At 40.8% G+C, this 18,120-nt stretch overlaps 1 protein-coding gene across 1 annotated transcript in view; it reads left to right on the top strand.

Moving 5' to 3' along the window:
• Window positions 1-248: 248 nt before the first annotated feature.
• STPG4 (sperm-tail PG-rich repeat containing 4) overlaps window positions 249-18,120 on the top strand; it is a gene marked incomplete at its 5' end in the record, with an annotated part of 36,524 nt that continues 18,652 nt past the window's right edge. Inside the window, 5 exons of the mRNA XM_084900960.1 lie at window positions 249-284; window positions 3,673-3,732; window positions 5,097-5,354; window positions 13,291-13,355; window positions 13,857-13,911. Coding sequence (XP_084757086.1) covers window positions 249-284; window positions 3,673-3,732; window positions 5,097-5,354; window positions 13,291-13,355; window positions 13,857-13,911 — 474 coding nt within the window. The remainder of the gene's footprint in view (window positions 285-3,672; window positions 3,733-5,096; window positions 5,355-13,290; window positions 13,356-13,856; window positions 13,912-18,120) is intronic.

Below are 18,120 nucleotides of genomic sequence, written 5' to 3'. Positions count from 1 at the left end.
TAAAATCAATAAATAAAATTTAAAAAGTCTTGGTGCAGATACCTGAAGGCTTTCTGGCGACTCCTCAAGTGTGCGTGCCCGAGGCTAAGCGCAGGACTTCAAAACGTGGGCCGCCTGACTCCCCGCCCCCACTGGAGAAAGAAGTGGGGGGGGGTTGGGGGAGAGAGAAACTGCGCATGCTCGAACGCAGCTCCCCCGTCTCCTGGCAACTGGACTCCAGTCTTGGCCTTGGCACTGCGGAGGTCGCAATGGACCAGCCAGATAAGGCCATCACTTCTACCCCAGTAAGGGAAGGCTTGGGGCATGGGGTTGAGTGGTCATGGCCTGGGTACTGCCGTTCCCCCTGATGCGCCCAACTACCGTTCCCCTTCGCCCTTCTCTTCTGCCAAGATGCCACCTCTAGTCCCAGGCCTTTGCACCGCTCCTGTTCTCTCTCCTCTCTCTGTTCTTACCACCTTGTAGTCCTTTCTTCTGACCTTTGAGTTCTACTTCGTTTTATTTCCTCTGCCCTTACTACTCCCTCATCCTCCCGATTGCCCTTTGTTATCTGTACTTTCCCTCTTCCCTACTACTAACGCTGGAGACCACTGCTTTAATGGTGATTAGATTTCTTTCATTTCCCTCTAACGAGAGAGTGTTTTTGTTGTTGTTGTTTTCAGTCTATGAGCCAGTTTTTGAGTTTAGTCTTTATAAAATATTTTAAACTACCTTTGTTTAGTTTTTAAATTTGGGCTAGGGATGTTTAGCCTATCTTTTGTAAAGTGGTTCACCCCTAAAGTGAATTTGAAGTGGTAGATGGGTGGAGTTTAGATCACCTGCCTTGAGCAAAACAAAGCAGCAGCTGCCAGTCACCTTCTTTTGGATATATATCATGTTTACTTCTCCCTTGTTCTTCCCAACTCATTTTCCTGGCCCAGGTAGAGGTGGGAGATCTCTCTTGACAGGTCTGGGGAAGTTCGATTTCTGTGACTATAAATGTGCAACAGAGAACATTCAATATAAATCTAACAAAGGCAATAGATAGGAAGAAATTCAGATTAGTGTGTATGAAACAAGGCGTTTCTTAGAGAAATGCACATATTACACAGTAAAACTAAAGCCAGGGGTACTCATAAGTAGAGTAGATATAAGTTGCTAGACAGTTTTGCTAATTTGATTGTTTATTATTTTTAATATGTTGTTTGAGATAACCCATATTTTGTACTAATAACAAAAACATTGTAAGTGAAAGTAGAAATCAATATTTTAATGATTTTACTTAGTGGGAATAACACAAAAGGAAACACTGAACAATCGTGTTAACAGTGAAGCTGAATCAAATGTGGAAAATAATAAAAGGGTATATATAGAGTACTTATTAAGGAAGACAAGAGTGTCCTTGGAAACTGAAGAATACCAAAATATGATAATCTGTTTTTTAACTTGGCAGATGAGATGTTAAAAATAAAAGCTACCATTTATTATGGAACACTGGCTGTGGGTGCAAGTGTTTATATGTACAACTAGAGGTCAGGGGCAAAATATTCATGCACAGAAGGGGGGCCCCTCAGCCTGCATCCTCTTGCAATCTGGGACCCCTCGGGAGATGTCCGACTTCCAGTTTAGGCCCTGTGGGATTGGGCCTAAACTGGCAGTCAGACATCTCTCTTGAAATCTGGGACCACTGGCTCCTAATCACTCACTTGCCTGCCTGCCTGATCACCCCTAACCACTGTGCATCCCTGCCTGATCACCCCTAACTACTCTGCCTGTCTGCCTCATCGCCCCTAACTGCCCACCTGTCTGCCTGATTGCCCCTAACTGTCTCTGCCTTGGCCCCGCCCCTAACTACTCTGCCTGTCTGCCTCATCGCCCCTAACTGCCCACCTGTCTGCCTGATTGCCCCTAACTGCCTCTGCCTTGGCCCCGCTGCCGCAGCTTAGTCCAGAAGGATGTCCGGAAGTTTGTTCGCTGTCCCATCTAAGTAGCATATTACACTTTTATTATTATAGATGCCTTTTTTTTTTTCATGCTTTTTTTTTTAATTTAAATTCTTTATTGTTGAAAGTATTACATATGTCTCCTTTTCCCCCATTGACCTCTCCCCTGCTGCTTCCACTCCCCAGCACATGCCCTCACCCCCCCTATTGTCTATGTCCATCCCTGATGCCTTTGTTTTTATCCTAAGAGGAAGTGGGGGCTCATAAGGGCCAAAGTAATTTGCCTGGTGCTCTTTAGCTAGTAAGTGGCAGAGCTGGAGTTCAAGCCCAAGTTTGTCTGGCTCCTCTATCACTCTGACTTTTCAGTGTCACAGCTAGCTGGACAAGCTGAGGGAACCAGCTGTATCATATTAGTATCATATTATATATATATATATATATATATATATATATATATATATATACACACACACACACACACACACACACATATTTAATGTATATGAACCTAGGAAATAGAAATTGGCAATGTTTGCCATATCTTCAGGAATTTGTATCTCAATATCACTTTAATCTGATGACTACACATTTTGACCTTGAGTTCCCAGCACAGACACCTGAGCCACACACATTTTTTTTAGGATAAAACATCCAAGCAGTTTTGATTCATTAATACACAGCAGCTTCATTAAAGATTTCAGTTTTCCTCTTCAGTTTGAATGTGGAGTACTAGGAGAGCCCTTGGCATGCCAGGGTACGGGAAGCAGGGATCAATCACCCTGCACTGCTGCCTACATTTACCTGCTAGAAGTAAAAATGAATTAAGTGGGAATGATCGTCATATATATTTTCTCTCTTCCTTTTGAATGGACACAACATAGCAACAGACCCGAAATTACAGTCACCAGACAAACCCAAGCTAGTTGTACACTTTCATTGGCAAATGCAGCGCAGAGGGCGTTGTCTATGGATTGGGACCTCATCAAAGAGGAAGGGGTGGAAGCTCATTTCCTTTATTGCTCTCTTTTAAATTTAGGTTTCCTAAAGCCCTCTCAAACATCTACGGCATAATATCTACTCAGTTCTTGGCATCAAAATGTGCCATGTTCCCCAGGTCATCCTCGACTGAGGATGAGCTCTCTTCACCCACTAACATAGATAGAAGGACTGAACCACAAATCTGAATAACAATAATGTAGTACGATTTTGATGTACACAACTCTTTCCTTCCCAAGAACACCAAATTTTGTCACATCTAATTATCCTTTATGGCACCTCTGTCACATGGGGATGTTTATTGCTCTAATTTTCCCAAAGGGAATTTAGATATTTAAAAAGTACTTAAAATAATAAAATAGCAATTTAAAGAACTATTACAGGCAAAATTGGTAACAATGTTTCTATTTGAAGTCAGACTGACAAATTTGGTACAGGTATTTTTTTTAAAAAAATATATATATATTATTGATTTTTTTACAGAGAGGAAGGGAAAGGGATATAGAGTGAGAAAGATTGATGAGAGAGAAACATCAATCAGCTGCCTACTGGGGATGTGCCCAAAACCAAGGAACATGCCCTTGACTGGAATTGAACCTGGGACCTTTCAGTCTGCAGGCTGACACTGTATCCACTGAGCCAAACCAGTTAGAGCTAGTGCAGGTATTAATTAATTAAAGTAAATATTTTATAAGTTATATCTAACTTCCAGGGGTCACCTCTCACATGAATAAGCATATTTTATGTTTGCCAATAGAAGATAATCCGGAAGCGATCATCTTTTGAAAGAGAAGGATGGTGGAGAGCAGCATTAACAGTATGTACATTTTCATTATTTTCCATTCGTATTATTCTTATGCCCATTAACATTTGATTACATCCGTCTTACCATTTAAATCACTCACAATTCATAAGAGAACAGTAGGCTTTATTTCATACTTGCAATTTTAGCATCAGCATGTGAATGAGAAACTAAAATTTCAATTTAAAAGCTTGGAACAGTAAAACAACTCTAGAAATCTAGTTGTGTTACAAAACATCGAGGTAAGATCAACCTAGCTTATGAGCTTGGTAAGAGGACACCAGAAAGAAAAAAGCATACATTCCTGAGCGGTTTTTGGGTTTCAGTTCTTATCTTACTTCGCACAGAGCCTGTGATTACTTTTATCGGTTGACATGGTCGGCGTATGAAAACAAGGTAGTAATAGATGAAAGTAAAATGACCAGAAGATGCCCCTCTCAGGAGACATCATTTCTATATTGCGGAAATGGTTCCTATGCACACCCTGCAGTAACAGGGGGCCCCATGGCCAGAGCCTTCTGGAACTCGTAACGGTGGCGCTGAGCTGAGCGCTCAGTGGAAAGATGGCCACAAAGCAGCAGTGACTAAACTTTCAGGTTTGGCCATGTAGCCACATTGCGGTTGGGATTTGAAAGTACCCAACCCCTTATTGGACTCATTAGACAAGATGCTCTGCCAAAACTCATCCTCCGCCTCATGGTATTACCCTGTAGCTTCCCATATAAGGGCTAGACAGAAACATGTAGCATCTACTGAGCAGAAGTAGAATACTTTTCACTTAGTCAAGAAACTATATTTCAGGTCTTGTTAGAGGCCTGAAATTTATAACAAATTGAATCTCAAGTTTAAGTATCTGTGAAACTACTATTTAAGAAAAAAACAAAACCCTCAACTATAGCCATAACCCATTGGCTATTACTCAGCAGCTGCCTCAGAAAGGAAAGAATCATGATTCTCTTAAACGATTGTTCTGTCCAGAGTGTTTGCTATATTTTCTTTTATTTTTTAATTTTTTTTAATTTTTAAAATATATTTTATTGATTTTTTTTTTTTTTCAGGGAGGAAAAGAGAGGGATAGAGAGTTAGAAACATCATGAGAAAGAGACATCAGCTGCCTCCTGCACACCCCCCACTGGGAATGTGCCCGCAACCAAGGTACATGCCCTTGACAGGAATCGAACCCGGGACCTTTCAGTCCACAGGCCGACGCTCTATCCACTGAGCCAAACCGGTTTCGGCTGTTTGCTGTATTTTAATAGAATTTTATTAAACTGTAAAACTAAGAGATACTGTTTAGGAATGACCCTTTCAAGAATGCTGCTTTCGGAGATGTTGCTGGTTTACACACTGGTCTGAAAAACGATGTCAATTCTCCACAGAATACTCCTATCCCTGGCACTTACCACTTGAAAACGTTTCTTGAAGAATCCCAATTAAACCCAGTGGCAGCAACCTACAATTTTAAAAATGAAGGAAGGAAAAAGCCACCTCTTGTGCAAAGAAACAATCCAGTAATAACGGACCTTCCCCAGTACATGCCTCCTGACTTCTTGGACTTGTTGAAGAAGCAAGCGGCCACTTACTCATTTAAAGACCAGCCGCGGTCAAGCCCCAGCTCACTGGTTTACAAAGATCAGGTAAAGCCCTACTAGCAGCTGGGTTTTCGTGGGAAAGCTAGCTACCAAGAGCCCCGAGGAAAATAGACTACATAACTTCGAGTGTATCTCCCCCGGGACAAAGTAACAACCTTTAGGATAGATTATTTTCTGCAGAAATCAAACTAGGGCTGCCTGATTTGCAAATATGTCCTGCAAGGGAATCTTGGCAGAATTCCCCAACTAGGGGAGCCTCTGGGATCTTATCTGTGGTTGGCCCACGCTTCTGGTCTTTTCAAGCAGTTTACACAATGTTCTCTCTCTCTTTTTGCTTTTTTCATAAAGATTAAAAAATATTCTTATTGATTTTAGAGAGGAAGGGAGAGAGAGAGAGACAGAGAGAGAGAGAGAGAGAGAGAGAGAGAGAGAGAGAGAGAGAGAGAGAGAGAGAGAATCACTGATGAGAGAGAATCATTGATTTGATTTGGCTGTCTCCTGCACCCCTCCACACTGGGGATATTGCCCACAACCCAAGCATGTGCCCTGACTGGGAATCGAACCGTGACCTCCTGGTTTACAGGTCGACCCTTGACCATTGAGCCATGCTGGCCGGGCTTGTACTCTCTTCTTTTAAAAAGAAAACTCTGGCCCTAACCGCTTTGGTTCAGTGGATAAAGCCTGCAGACAGAAAGGTCCCAGGTTCGATTCTGATCGGTGTGTACCTTGGTTGCGGGCATATCCCCAGTAAGAGGTGTGTAGGAGACAGCTGATCTATGTTTCTCTCTTATTGGATGTTTCCAACTCTCTATTCCTCTCCCTTTCTCTCTGTAAAAAAATAAATAAAATATTTTTTTTTAAAAAAGAAAAGAAAACTCTGCCTTTCAGTGAGTGAGTATTCTTACTGGAGCGTGAACATAACTCTATGCCAGAGGGAAGCTTTTCCCAAAATTTCTTGTGGAAATGAGCACTATGGTACCAGGAAGGTAAGACTCTACTCGCAGGTCCACCAGTTCATTCATAACAGCGGTAATAATTGCTATGCCTACGGCCCTGTGCCAGGCTCTGTGAAGGGAAGATGTCCCTGACTTGCAAATATTTAAGTAACAATGCAAGAGCAAATATATCACATGCTGAGACAAATGGTGTAGCAGGAAATGCCAGGGGAGCCTTCAGTGTAGGCTGGATGGAAAAGTTGGAAGGTTCCCTGGATGAAGTAGGACTCACATGAGACCTTGAATAATACATGGCACTTATATGTGGATCTTCATAGTTTACTGTGAGCTTCTACGTATATTCTCTTAGCAGTTCTCCCCAGGCACTCTGAAGTAGGCAGAACAGATGCTTGCCCCATTTTACATGCACGTAAACCGAGGTGACTAGAGACTAAGTAATTTGTTCCGAGGCAGAAGAGTACTTTGAACTGAGGGCTTCTGATCCCCGAAGGGGCCTTCTTTCCAACCACCCTGTGTCTCTGGCCGTGAATAAAGGTCAGGGTTTGGAGGGTTGGAACTCAAGGGCTGTGTCTCCAGGGAGGGGCATAGCCCTGTCAAGGCCTGTTCCAGGGACTGAGTTATGACTTGGACTTTGTAACTTGGGACTTTGGGCCTTAATATCGCCAGTTTGTAAGGAAGCTAGTCATAGTATTAGCCTTCACAACCATGTCAGAGTATGGCTGAGCAGAAATGCATTGTAACTGGAAGTTGAATGAAATACAGTGGTTGTAGCGATTATTAGGATGAACAAGAATTTTCCCCTGGGAGGAGCGCATGTTATACACAACCTGTAAACCCATCTTATTGTTTTTGCAAATTATAGCTTTTGGAACAGGACAGAATGATAAAAGTTCACTGGGCAAGTCGTTTCCTAGTCCCTTCAGTAGATGAAAACAAACACTAAAAAGAAAGACGTTTATGGCTTGGTATCAGGTCACCATGCTTCATGTGAAATAATTCTGGCCAAACCCTTCTTCCTTATTCTCCACCACCATTTACTTCTCTTCTGCTTCATCTTGTCTTGCTTTTAGGGGTTTCTGAGGATCCTTGTTTAAGAGCAAACACAGAAGGTTGGTATTAGGCAAAATTTAAGGCTTTAAAAGACCAAAAGAATTTGGCTTACTCACAGGGATGGACAGAACCTTCTGAAAACATAGTTTTCCTGTTTCTTTTCTTTCTCCTCTCACTTCCCACCTCACACAAAGGATTGAGCTCCAGAAACTGGGAAAATTACATGTTTTCCTAATTTTCTGTTTCAAATTTTATGTTTCTATGACGGTATATTCACAGGAGAGCTACCCAGATGTATGTAACATTGTTTACTCACCAATAAAACTCATAATTCTGTGTTTTTTTTAGTTTTTTTTTTAGTGGCAGAACTCAGTAAAATAATAATTCAAATAATTTGAGGTAGATATAGTACATATTATTATTATTATTATTACTTATTAAGATAGAACAACATTCTCTCAAGCTTCAGAATTTTTAATAGAATATCCACTTTATTCCTCATTAGGACTGTTTATTTGTAAGAAAGTTTTTACTATTTTTGTTCTGAAGCATGTAACCCAACTAGAGAACCTGTATCAAAGAATCTTATCATAATCTAGGGGCCCAGTGCACAAAATTCATGCACTGTGGGTGGGGGCCCCGCAGCACAGCCTGTGCCCTCTCGCAGTCCGGGAGCCCTGCCCACCCGCCTCAGTGCTGCTGGCCAGTAGCCTGGGCCTCCCTTTCGGGGTGATCATGAGGCGGTGGCAAGGCCCCCAACCAATCGCATCGCACCCTCCTTGGTTGGCCTGGCGCCAGTGGGTAAAAGATAAAAGAGAGTATTGGAGATGGTCCTAAATTTTTTAAAATAAATTTTTCTTACCAGAGAAATAATACATTTTTATTATAGAATTATATGTACAAAAGTGGGACCATCTCTCTCCATATAGACAGTGTGTGACCTGCTTCTCCCCAATGTTGCTGTCATCCACTAACCCCAGAGTTACTCTCACTTATTTCTGGATGATTTTAGCTCCCTTCTCTCCCTGCCATCCTTTACACTACTCCTGTCACCATTGCAGTACACATGCAGATGACTTTCCAACAATCTCCCTTCTCCGTTTCTTGAACTCTCCTCTACCTCAGGTACTCCTTGGATTTTTTTTCAAGACCAATAATTTCAACCCTGCATAATCTCAACTGCATGCACCCCACTCTGACCACTCCTAAGATTCAGCTTCACTCACTCTAGTATCCCCACCAATTTTTCTGCTTCCCACAATCTATAATCCATTGATCCTACTTGCAAAGCTTAAATTCTATAGTTAGTCATCAGAGTTACTCCCAGCATACACCCTCAATTCCCTTCCCCCTGATAGCACATCTCACTTGTTTGTCAAAGCCACAAGCCTGGGTAAATCTAACTCTCGCGGAGGACTTTGTACCTGCATCCATGTCTCGGAAGGACTGGCCTCATTTTATAGTGTTCACCTCACGTGAGCACTGAATGGACTTCCCTAGTCTGTTTGCCTCCCACCCTCCTGGGTGGCTTTATCTCACCTCCCTCCTTTCCAAATCCCTGACACCTGCACCTCAATCCTCCTTATTTTTCCTTCTCAGCTTTTTTGCAGGTTCAGCGCCTTCTCCCCGCCCCAGGCCCCCAGACCTCTTCCTCTATGCTCACTCCCTTGGTGATCTCATTTAGTCTCGGCTTTGAACACCAACTCTTTATGGTTTCCAAATTATATCTCCTGCCCAGAATTCTTTTTTGAATTCCAGACTTGTATATCCAAGTGCTCTTTAAAAAAAAAAAAAAAAATGTCTCTGCTTACATGTCTCATTCAGGGTTTCTCAACCTTGGCACGACTGATGTTTTGGACGGGATCATTCTTTGTTGTGGAGGACTGTTCTGTGCGTTGTAGCATGTTTAGCAGCATTCCTGGGTAATTAATGCCATTAGGTAATTAGATGCCAAGAGCAGTCCCCCCTCTCAGTTGTAACAACTAAAACTGTCTCCAGACATGGCCAAGTGTCCCCCGGGGAGGGAGGGGGCACCCCCCTCCTCATGGGGAACCACTGGGTTTAAATCTTTGCAATAGAGGGGTCTTTCTCAGAGTCAGCAGTTCTAGTGTGAACTGGCTTTAATCCAGACTTCCTCTTGGACTCCCCTTCTTCCCTCTCTTACTGCCGGACTGGCCTCCTGGAGGCTTCCGGACTTTGCCACTCCCGTCTCAGGGTCTTTGCACTGGATCTTGCCAGCTCATTGACCTTTGTTCGCTGTGTTTACAGCTGTGATAAAGATATCTCTGAAGACGTGTTAATTTGAAAGTGCTCCGTGGTACCACCAAAGGGATTTTCAACAGGATGGTTTTTCATTGGGCAAGGCATTGACTGGGCTGGCAAGTGATACTGTAGGGAACTCAAGACTTAAATGTCGGGATAATGAAGAGCAAAACATAGATAAAAGGGAGCAATTCATTGTACCAACATATTTAAATTAAAATAAAAAGTGATCTTGAAAATTGGCTCATTTAGCAGATATGTTTGAAACTGAATTCTCAAAGAGCTAGTGTCACATGCAAAAATGTAAAGAAAGTGGCAAATGAAAATGGATTTTGAAAGATGGTTACAGAAAATTTATCTCAGGGACTGGGACCCACTGTAATTCCTAGTTCATTTGGAGCCGATAACGATTGTAAGGTGCTGGTAAATTTACAAATAATATCAGTGTTATCTGCTTTATTTCCCATTTTGTTTACCTTGCCTCCTTAACTTGTTCCTGCTTAAGTCTTTTCCACTATCTGAGATCAGGCTCACACCATCTCAGCTCCAAGGATGTCAGGAGTGGATAGCAGTGTTTTAATAGAATATCTCCTCAGATAGACCAAAGAAGTCTGAAGTGACTCTATAAGGATGCACAGGATATGATTTTGTCTATATGGAAGACTGAATAAAATCAGATATTGGATAGCCTTAAAAAAAACCTCAAAAAATAAAAAACAATATAATTGGTATCATTAAGCAGGCTTCTTTTTGAGAAGGTCCTATATTGTTTATCTCTCATTCCATAAAGAAGTCTGAGTGGTGAGTCAGTGAGACTTCCATACGGCACAAAAGATTTTACTTCTCAGAGAAAAGATACACTTGAATTTCTACCAGTAATACCTACAAAGTATTGCACCTGCTAGCCCTTTGGCTGCATTCACCTTATGATCATTCCGACAGGGCTTCTAACACACTGAAAAAATCTGTGTCCTTCTGTCCCAACTATTTATGCATTTGGTTCTCAAAATATTGTCATACCAAGAGCCTAATAAGTAGGGTTGGATTTTTTCACTTATTCTGACCTTGATGGTGTTGGTACAACAGAACTGAATGAAGTATCCATACTAATAGCATCCTGTCATATTGTACGGCTACAAGCTATTGCAAGATTTCTGAGTGCCTAATCTACATGGACTGATACATTAACTAGAATCAGGTGTTTTTATGGGCACATTGTGTAAATTCTTTGTTTTTTTTAAAATATATTTTATTGATTTTGTACAGAGAGGAAGGGAGAGAGATAGAGAGTTAGAAACATCGATGAGAGAGAGTCATCGATCAGCTGCCTCCTGCACACCCCCTACCGGGGATATGCCCGCAACCAAGGTACATGCCCTTGACCGGAATTGAACCTGGGACCCTTCAGTTCCCAAGCCGACGCTCTATCCATTGAGCCAAACTGGTTTTGGCGATTCTTTGTGCCTCATTACAAACGAAGAAGTGACACGCATCTGTAGGGATTAGGAAAATATATGTGTATATTGAAAATCTCCAAGGACAGTGGAGCCACCCAGAATAGTTTTCAACAATGTGCAGAGAAACAATTCTTTACATAAGGCAGCTGACTATTCATAACTTTATTGGGGGGGGATAGGGAGGGGAAGCCCTCTCTCAGTAATATTAAATAGCAAAGAATGGCCAAACCAAGTAAAGAAAGACAAATACAGAAGCTACGGGGAACCAATATTCCTTTCTAGACCTGTGCTGTATGAGAGTTTTTCCCCTAATACTTTTATAGAAACTCTATGTGATTGCTGAGTATGCATAGATAAACAGCTGCTTTGAGGGTGTTTTTTCTTCTTCTTCATTTTTCAGTTCTCTTTCTTCTTTATCCTTCTGAGTATGTGTGTATATGTACAAAGGAGAGTAAGTGAGCATGTGAGAGCAAGCACATAAAGCATACATGCGCTATTTAAGGTAAATAGAAAGCCAACATCCACATACCCATCATCAAAGTCAAGAAATAGGATGTTGCAGCCCCCAAACAGCCCCCTGCTTAAAATACATTTTCCTGCTTCCACACTAGAATAACAAATAATACCATGTTTCCTTGGGTGTTTGTTTAATGTCAAGTGAACAATTAACAAGGCACAGGTGCATCAGGACAATGTGTGTCTTTTATCATAAAATTTGTATTTACTGATATTGTCAGTGTATCTACAACATCCGCCCATACACTCAAACTTGTGTACTAACATGTGAATGAAAGCAGCAGGGTGAGCTGTATTAGCTGAACTTCCATGGGCACAGAATGCCAGCATATGGGAGCCTTATTTTGAAGGCCTGGGGTTGAGGCGGGGGTGGTGGGGAGAGGAAGGGATGGGCAGCGGGGACCGACTAGAAGAGGTCAGTGGGGGAGGAGGACGACATATGTAATACTTACATAAGGATTTAAAAATAAAAATTTACAAGGCAGCCTTGTAGTTTTAAATCTGATTTTAAAATAATAGAGGGGAGTAGATTGCTCACTTTGGGAAGGATTCTTCCTAGGATTTTATTTCATTTTATTTATTTATTTATTTAATATTTTTATTGATTTTTTTTTTTTTTTTTTACAGAGAGGGATAGAGAGTTAGAAACATCGATCAGCTGCCTCTTGCATACTCCCTACTGGGGATGTGCCCGCAACCAAGGTACATGCCCTTGACCGGAATCCAACCTGGGACCTTTCAGTCCACCGGCTGACGCTCTATCCACTGAGCCAAACCGGTTTCAGCCTTCCTTGGATTTTATAATATAACCAGAGGCCCAGTGCATGATTAAATCCTGCAGGTAGGGTCCCTAGGCCTAGCCTCCTGCGATCAGGGCCATCTTTTGCCCGTTTGCCAGTCTCCAGGCTGAACACCACCTTCACCACAGGGCACCATTGGGATCCCCAGCTCATCCCCAGCTGCTTGGGGGGGGGGGGGTTGGGGGACTCAGGCCTGTGGGAAAGTGGGTGCTAGAGACTTCACCTCCGTGTGTGTGTACCGGACCAGTTGCTGATGGAATGTGCTGCCTGCTCAGGGCTGCTCACGTGGGCGCCGCCTCTTGCTGCTGCCACTGCTGCTGCGCCTTGAGGCCCTGACAGAGGCTGTGGCACATTTATTTGTATCTATTTCTTTTTTTAAACATATTTTTATTGATTTTTAGAGAGAGAGGAAGGGAGAGGGATATAGAGAGAGAAACATTGATGAGAGAGGAACATCACTGATTGACTGCCTCCTGCACTGGGAGGGATAGAGGCTGCAAACTTGGACATTTGCCCTAACCAGGAATTGAACCAGTGATTTGTTGTTCCTGAGTTAATATTGAAGCCCTGAGTCACACTGGCTGGGCTTCAATTTCTTTCTTATAGTTTTCAGTGTACAGATCTTTCACTGCCTTAGTTAAATGTACTTCTAAGTATTTTATTGTGATTCATTCTATTACAAATGAGATTGTTTTCTTAGTTTCTTATTCAGATATCTGCAACTTTACTGAATTTATTGATTAGTTCTAGGAGTGTTTGAAATGTGAATATCTGTGGAATGTTTTGAAGCCCCACCTTTGAAAATGTGCCATTTCCACTGTTAAAATAAAGAATAAATTGTTTAATGTTGTATTCTCATGTAATAAATGACAGATAATCAGATAAAGTGAGTTTAAGATGTGTATTAATCTATTATTGGTGTCCTGTCCATTCTGTATAGTCAGTTAAGCTTTCACCAGGACAATACAATCTACTTCCTGCACCAGTTCCCAAGTATGCTTCCAGGTAACTATATACTTATTAAGTTACTTATTTTTTCTTAAAATATATTTTTATTTATTTCAGAGAGAAATGGACAGGGAAAGAGAGATAAAAACATCAATGATAAGAGAGAATCATTGATTGTCTGCCTCCTGAACACCCCCACTGGGGACTGAGCCAGCAACCCAGGCATATGCCCTTGACTGGAACTGAACCAGGGACCCTTCACTCCACAGGCCGACGCTCTATCCACTGAGCCAAACCAGCTAGGGCTAACATAGTATTTTGTTAACATTGCAATCTCTTCTCTCTTATTAACTTACTTTTAATTATTCCACTAATGCCTTTCTATATACAGATTTAACAATCAATACTAATGGCTTTTAATCATATATGCCCATTATGATTAGCATTCTTAAATATTTAATGAGAGATAGGGAATAAATTAACAAAGATCCTCATGTTAAAAAATAAATTTAGGAAATAATATATTTCTTTTTTTTCTTTTTCTTTTTTTAAATATAGGAGCTTCGTATTTCGTTCTACAGTTCAAAGATTTCCAACATCCTACTTCATTCCTGTAAGTACATTGTAGAAACTTAACTCATGATGAATTTGATGTTTAAAATATGCAATGATTCCTTTTGATATATCAAGATTAACATTTTGCTCATTGGCATAGATAAGCAATGAATGATTATATCATTGATTTTAAATATACTTACAGTGTATCCGGAGCTATACTAGGGATTTCAAATGTAAGGTAACCATTTGTGTCAATTTACTTTTTTAGGTCTTGACTCACATCACCTCGGTGAGGTCTTCCCTAGTCTCCTGTTCAGAGTTCCTGTCCCCCTTCCTTCCTTCATTTTCCCCCATAGCACTCATCACTGTCTGATACACTCAGTGCATTAAAGTTTGACCTACCCTGTTTTTATCTGTCTCCCTTCCTAGAATGTAAGTTTCATGAAGATGGAGATAATTTGTTTATTTTTGTCCTACATGCCCAGTGCCAAAAGAATGACTGGCACATAGTATTTGTTGAATTAACTAAGCAATAAAATCATCAGCGATATTCAAATAACTCATTCTATTAACAACAAAAAGAAGAAGTATCTCTAGGTTCTTTTCTTTAAAAAATGTGAAAATGTTTTCCTGTTTCTAAAAATTTCCAAATACATATACATGAATTATGATAAAAGAAAACAAAAAAAACCCAAACTCTTTTAAATAAGTGACCAGTAGAATGCCAAAAAGTAAATAACTATAAAAACATTTAGAAAGATAAGAAAATATGAAATTTCTTTGGAACAATGTTATTTTTTTAGTAACTAGAAACTTTGGGGTAGGGGGAAGGAGACATATAGAACCATCTGACAGAGTAATTAAGATAACTGAACCGAGCTCTGAAACAGACACTAGGATATAGAAGATTTATATATTTGAGAAAGATGATAGGAGAAGTCCATAGGGAAAGGAAGAGACATTTTTTGTTAGACAATTGTTAAATAACTTGGAAAAAAACATGTTAGGGTCTATCACATATTAAAATAAATTTCATATTTATTAAATAATTAAATAATTTTAAAACCATAAAACCAGGAGAAAATATATGAGCATATATCTATTTTAGGATAAGGCAGATAGAGTTTTCTGACATAATGGCATGAATAAAGTACAAAGGAAAAGAAATATATCAGATTATATAACATTTTAATATTTTTTACTAAAAATATTAAAAATATTATTATTAGCATTCTTAAATATTTAATGAGAGATAGGGAATAAATTAACAAAGATACATTAAAAAATAAATTTAGGCCGAAACCGGTTTGGCTTAGTGGATAGAGCGTCGGCCTGCAGACTGAAAGGTCCCAGGTTTGATTCTGATCAAGGGCATGTACATTGGTGGCGGGCACATCCCTGGTAGGGGGTGTGCAGGAGGCAGCTGGTTGATGTTTCTCTCTCATTGATGTTTCTAGCTCTCTATCCCTCTCCCTTCCTCTCTGTGAAAAATCAATAAAATATATTTAAAAAAATAAATTTAGGAAATTATACATTTTCCTAAATGTATTTAAGAAAACAAACTGTAAACAGGTTAATAGGCAAATGCCAATTAGAAGTCTGTTCAACATACATGGCAGATAAAGAGTTAGTGGTGACCTTATCTAAAATTCGCCTAATCTATGGGAAAAACACCAGTAGAAAGTAAAACAGATAAAGCCACAAACAGATAATTCATAAAGCAAGAAATTGAGATATCCAACAAAGGTGAAAACGTTTTGATGTTACTAACACTACAGTGTGAAAAACTAAAAGGCTGATTGAAAGCTTGCTATATGTGGGGGGTGTGATGGACTAAATAATGGCTCCCAAAGGTGTCTGTGACCAAATCCCCGGAATCTGTGCATGTCACCTTACATGGCAGAAACTTTGCAGAAATGATTATATGAAGGGTTTTGAGGTGGAGAAATTATCCTAGATTATCTCGTGGGCCATAAATGCAATCACAAGTATCCTTATAAAAGGTAAGGAGAAAGCAGTGTGACCATGGAGGCAGAAATGGCGTGATGAAGTTACAAACCAAGGAAGGCAGCCGTCACCAGAAACAAGAAGAGGCAGAGAATGGATTCTCCCCATGGAGTCTCCAACGGTAACATGGCCCTGCCACACCTTGATTTTGGCCCAGTGAAACTGATTTTTTTTTTTATTAAATTATTATCTGTGTACATATTTTAACATTGGCCCCCCGCCCCTCCCGTATGTACCCTCCCTCCCCAGAGTTTTGTGTCCATTGGTTGTACTTATATGCATGTATAGAAGTCCTTCGGTTGATCTCTTATCTCCCCCAGATCTCCCTCCCCTCCCCACTGTAATTTGACAGTCTTTTGGTTCATCAATCTGTCTTTTGGTTCATCAGTTTATAATGTTCTTTAATATCCATAAATGAGTGAGGTCATGTGGTGTCTCTCTTTCATTGACTGGCTTATTTCACTCAGCATGATGTTCTCTAATTCTATCCAGGTTGCTGCAAATGATGAGAATTCCTTCTTTTTTATGGCAGCATAGTATTCCATTGTGTAGATGTATCATAGTTTTTTGATCCAATCATCTGCTGACGGGCACCTAGGCTGTTTCCAAATTCTAGCTATTGTAGATTGTGCTGCTATGAACATAGGGATGCATATATCCTTTCTGATTGGTGTTTCTAGTTTCTTGGGATATATTCCTAGGAGTGGGATTACTGGGTCAAATGGGAGTTCCATTTTCAGAAACTGATTTTGGATATCTGGCCTCCAGAACTTTGAGAGAATAAAATTCTGTTGTTTTAAGCCACGAAATATATGGTAATTGGTTGCAGCAACCACAGGAAACTGATAAGGTGGGATTATTTCCAGGTAGATTTCACAGTAGATGGGTGGGAGAGGACCTGGCTTTCAGTTTTGGTAGACCATAATTGTTTATATCGGTAGGCCTTTTCTCTTGGACCCTCAGTTGCTTCAAAATGACTCCTTAGCCTCCTGCCTGGGATGTAAGCCAGTTGCCAGTTCTGGGAACTGGATGGGGGAAAGGTTGGAGGTCTCACCATGTGTAAGGGTTCGTTCACTTAACTCCTGTCTTCAGTAAAGGCCCCAGTACTCACAGCGCCTGGGGCTCCTGAGGCCAGATCTCTGGCACAGCCTCCCCATAAATGAAACCTTCTGTCTCCTACCGGGACGTGGGATGGGTAGCTACCTGACTGCTGGGGATGAGGTGAGCAAGGACTTGGGAGAAGACAATCAGCAAATCCCGTTTTCAGCTCCACTCTCACCTCCATCTCACAGGTGCCTGATGCCTAAAATTCCCAAGCTTCTCTTAGGTTCTATGGAGCCTGCTTCTCCTTGGCAGGCCCTCTCTGGCACTGAACCTTCAGCTTTCTCCACCTCGCCACGTCAGCTTCTCTTCCTCTTAACTGCTTCACATCTTCCAAATATGTTATCTCTCTTGGCCATTGTCTGTTCTCTTGGCTCTGTGTGTGCGTACATGTATGCAAAGGTGTGTATGTGTGTGGGGGAAGGAGATGGTCATAACATTGTGCAGTTGGCTTTGGTGGCAAGCAGTGGAGACACCAGTTTCTTCCCCACTGGGTGATACTGTATTTCCTTTGAATTACACATTTTAAATGGATGCCATGCATTAGTAAGGGTTTGTTTATATTCGTAGTAAAGAGAAATTCAATTAAAACAATTTATTAACAATTTATTAACAATTTAGGTTAGGCATCCTGCAAGATAAGTGGCCTGGAATGGGAAATGGCACAACAAAATTGATTCTGCAAAAGTTTGCCTTTGTTCTCGTTGCTTTTATGGGGGAGAAGATTTTTGGAGATCCTTATTCCACCATTTTCATTGATATCGCCTCATCCATTCCGTTTCATGCATAACAGTGACTCACTGACTTGGAACATCCTGTCCTTCAACAAGGTGAAAAGATTACTAAAATATTCCAAGATAAAGAAGTAGCCCAGGGCTGTGACTCATGTCTGTCCCAAACTTGCATTCCCAGAGCAGACTTATGGGTTTAGTGGAGAGCCACAAATCTGTAAACTCAGAGAGCAGACTCCTTTGGTCCCAGCAGTGGGAGATGTGCGTGTTCTTGAGATAAACGCAGTAATCGTTAGGCCATTATAAACCTTTATCTGAAAAACTCATTTGATTGACTTTATCATGCAGTTTAATGGTCTTAAAAATTAAAATCATAGTCCCAGAACTGTTAAGGACTTTTATTTTTTATAGTTTTTAAAGTATAC

Source organism: Pipistrellus hanaki (genome assembly GCF_964339955.1).
Source record: "Pipistrellus hanaki genome assembly, chromosome: 12".
NCBI classification, from domain to species: domain Eukaryota; kingdom Metazoa; phylum Chordata; class Mammalia; order Chiroptera; family Vespertilionidae; genus Pipistrellus; species Pipistrellus hanaki.
Note: the sequence above shows the minus strand (reverse complement) of the source record. Positions and strands in the feature narration are given on the sequence as shown.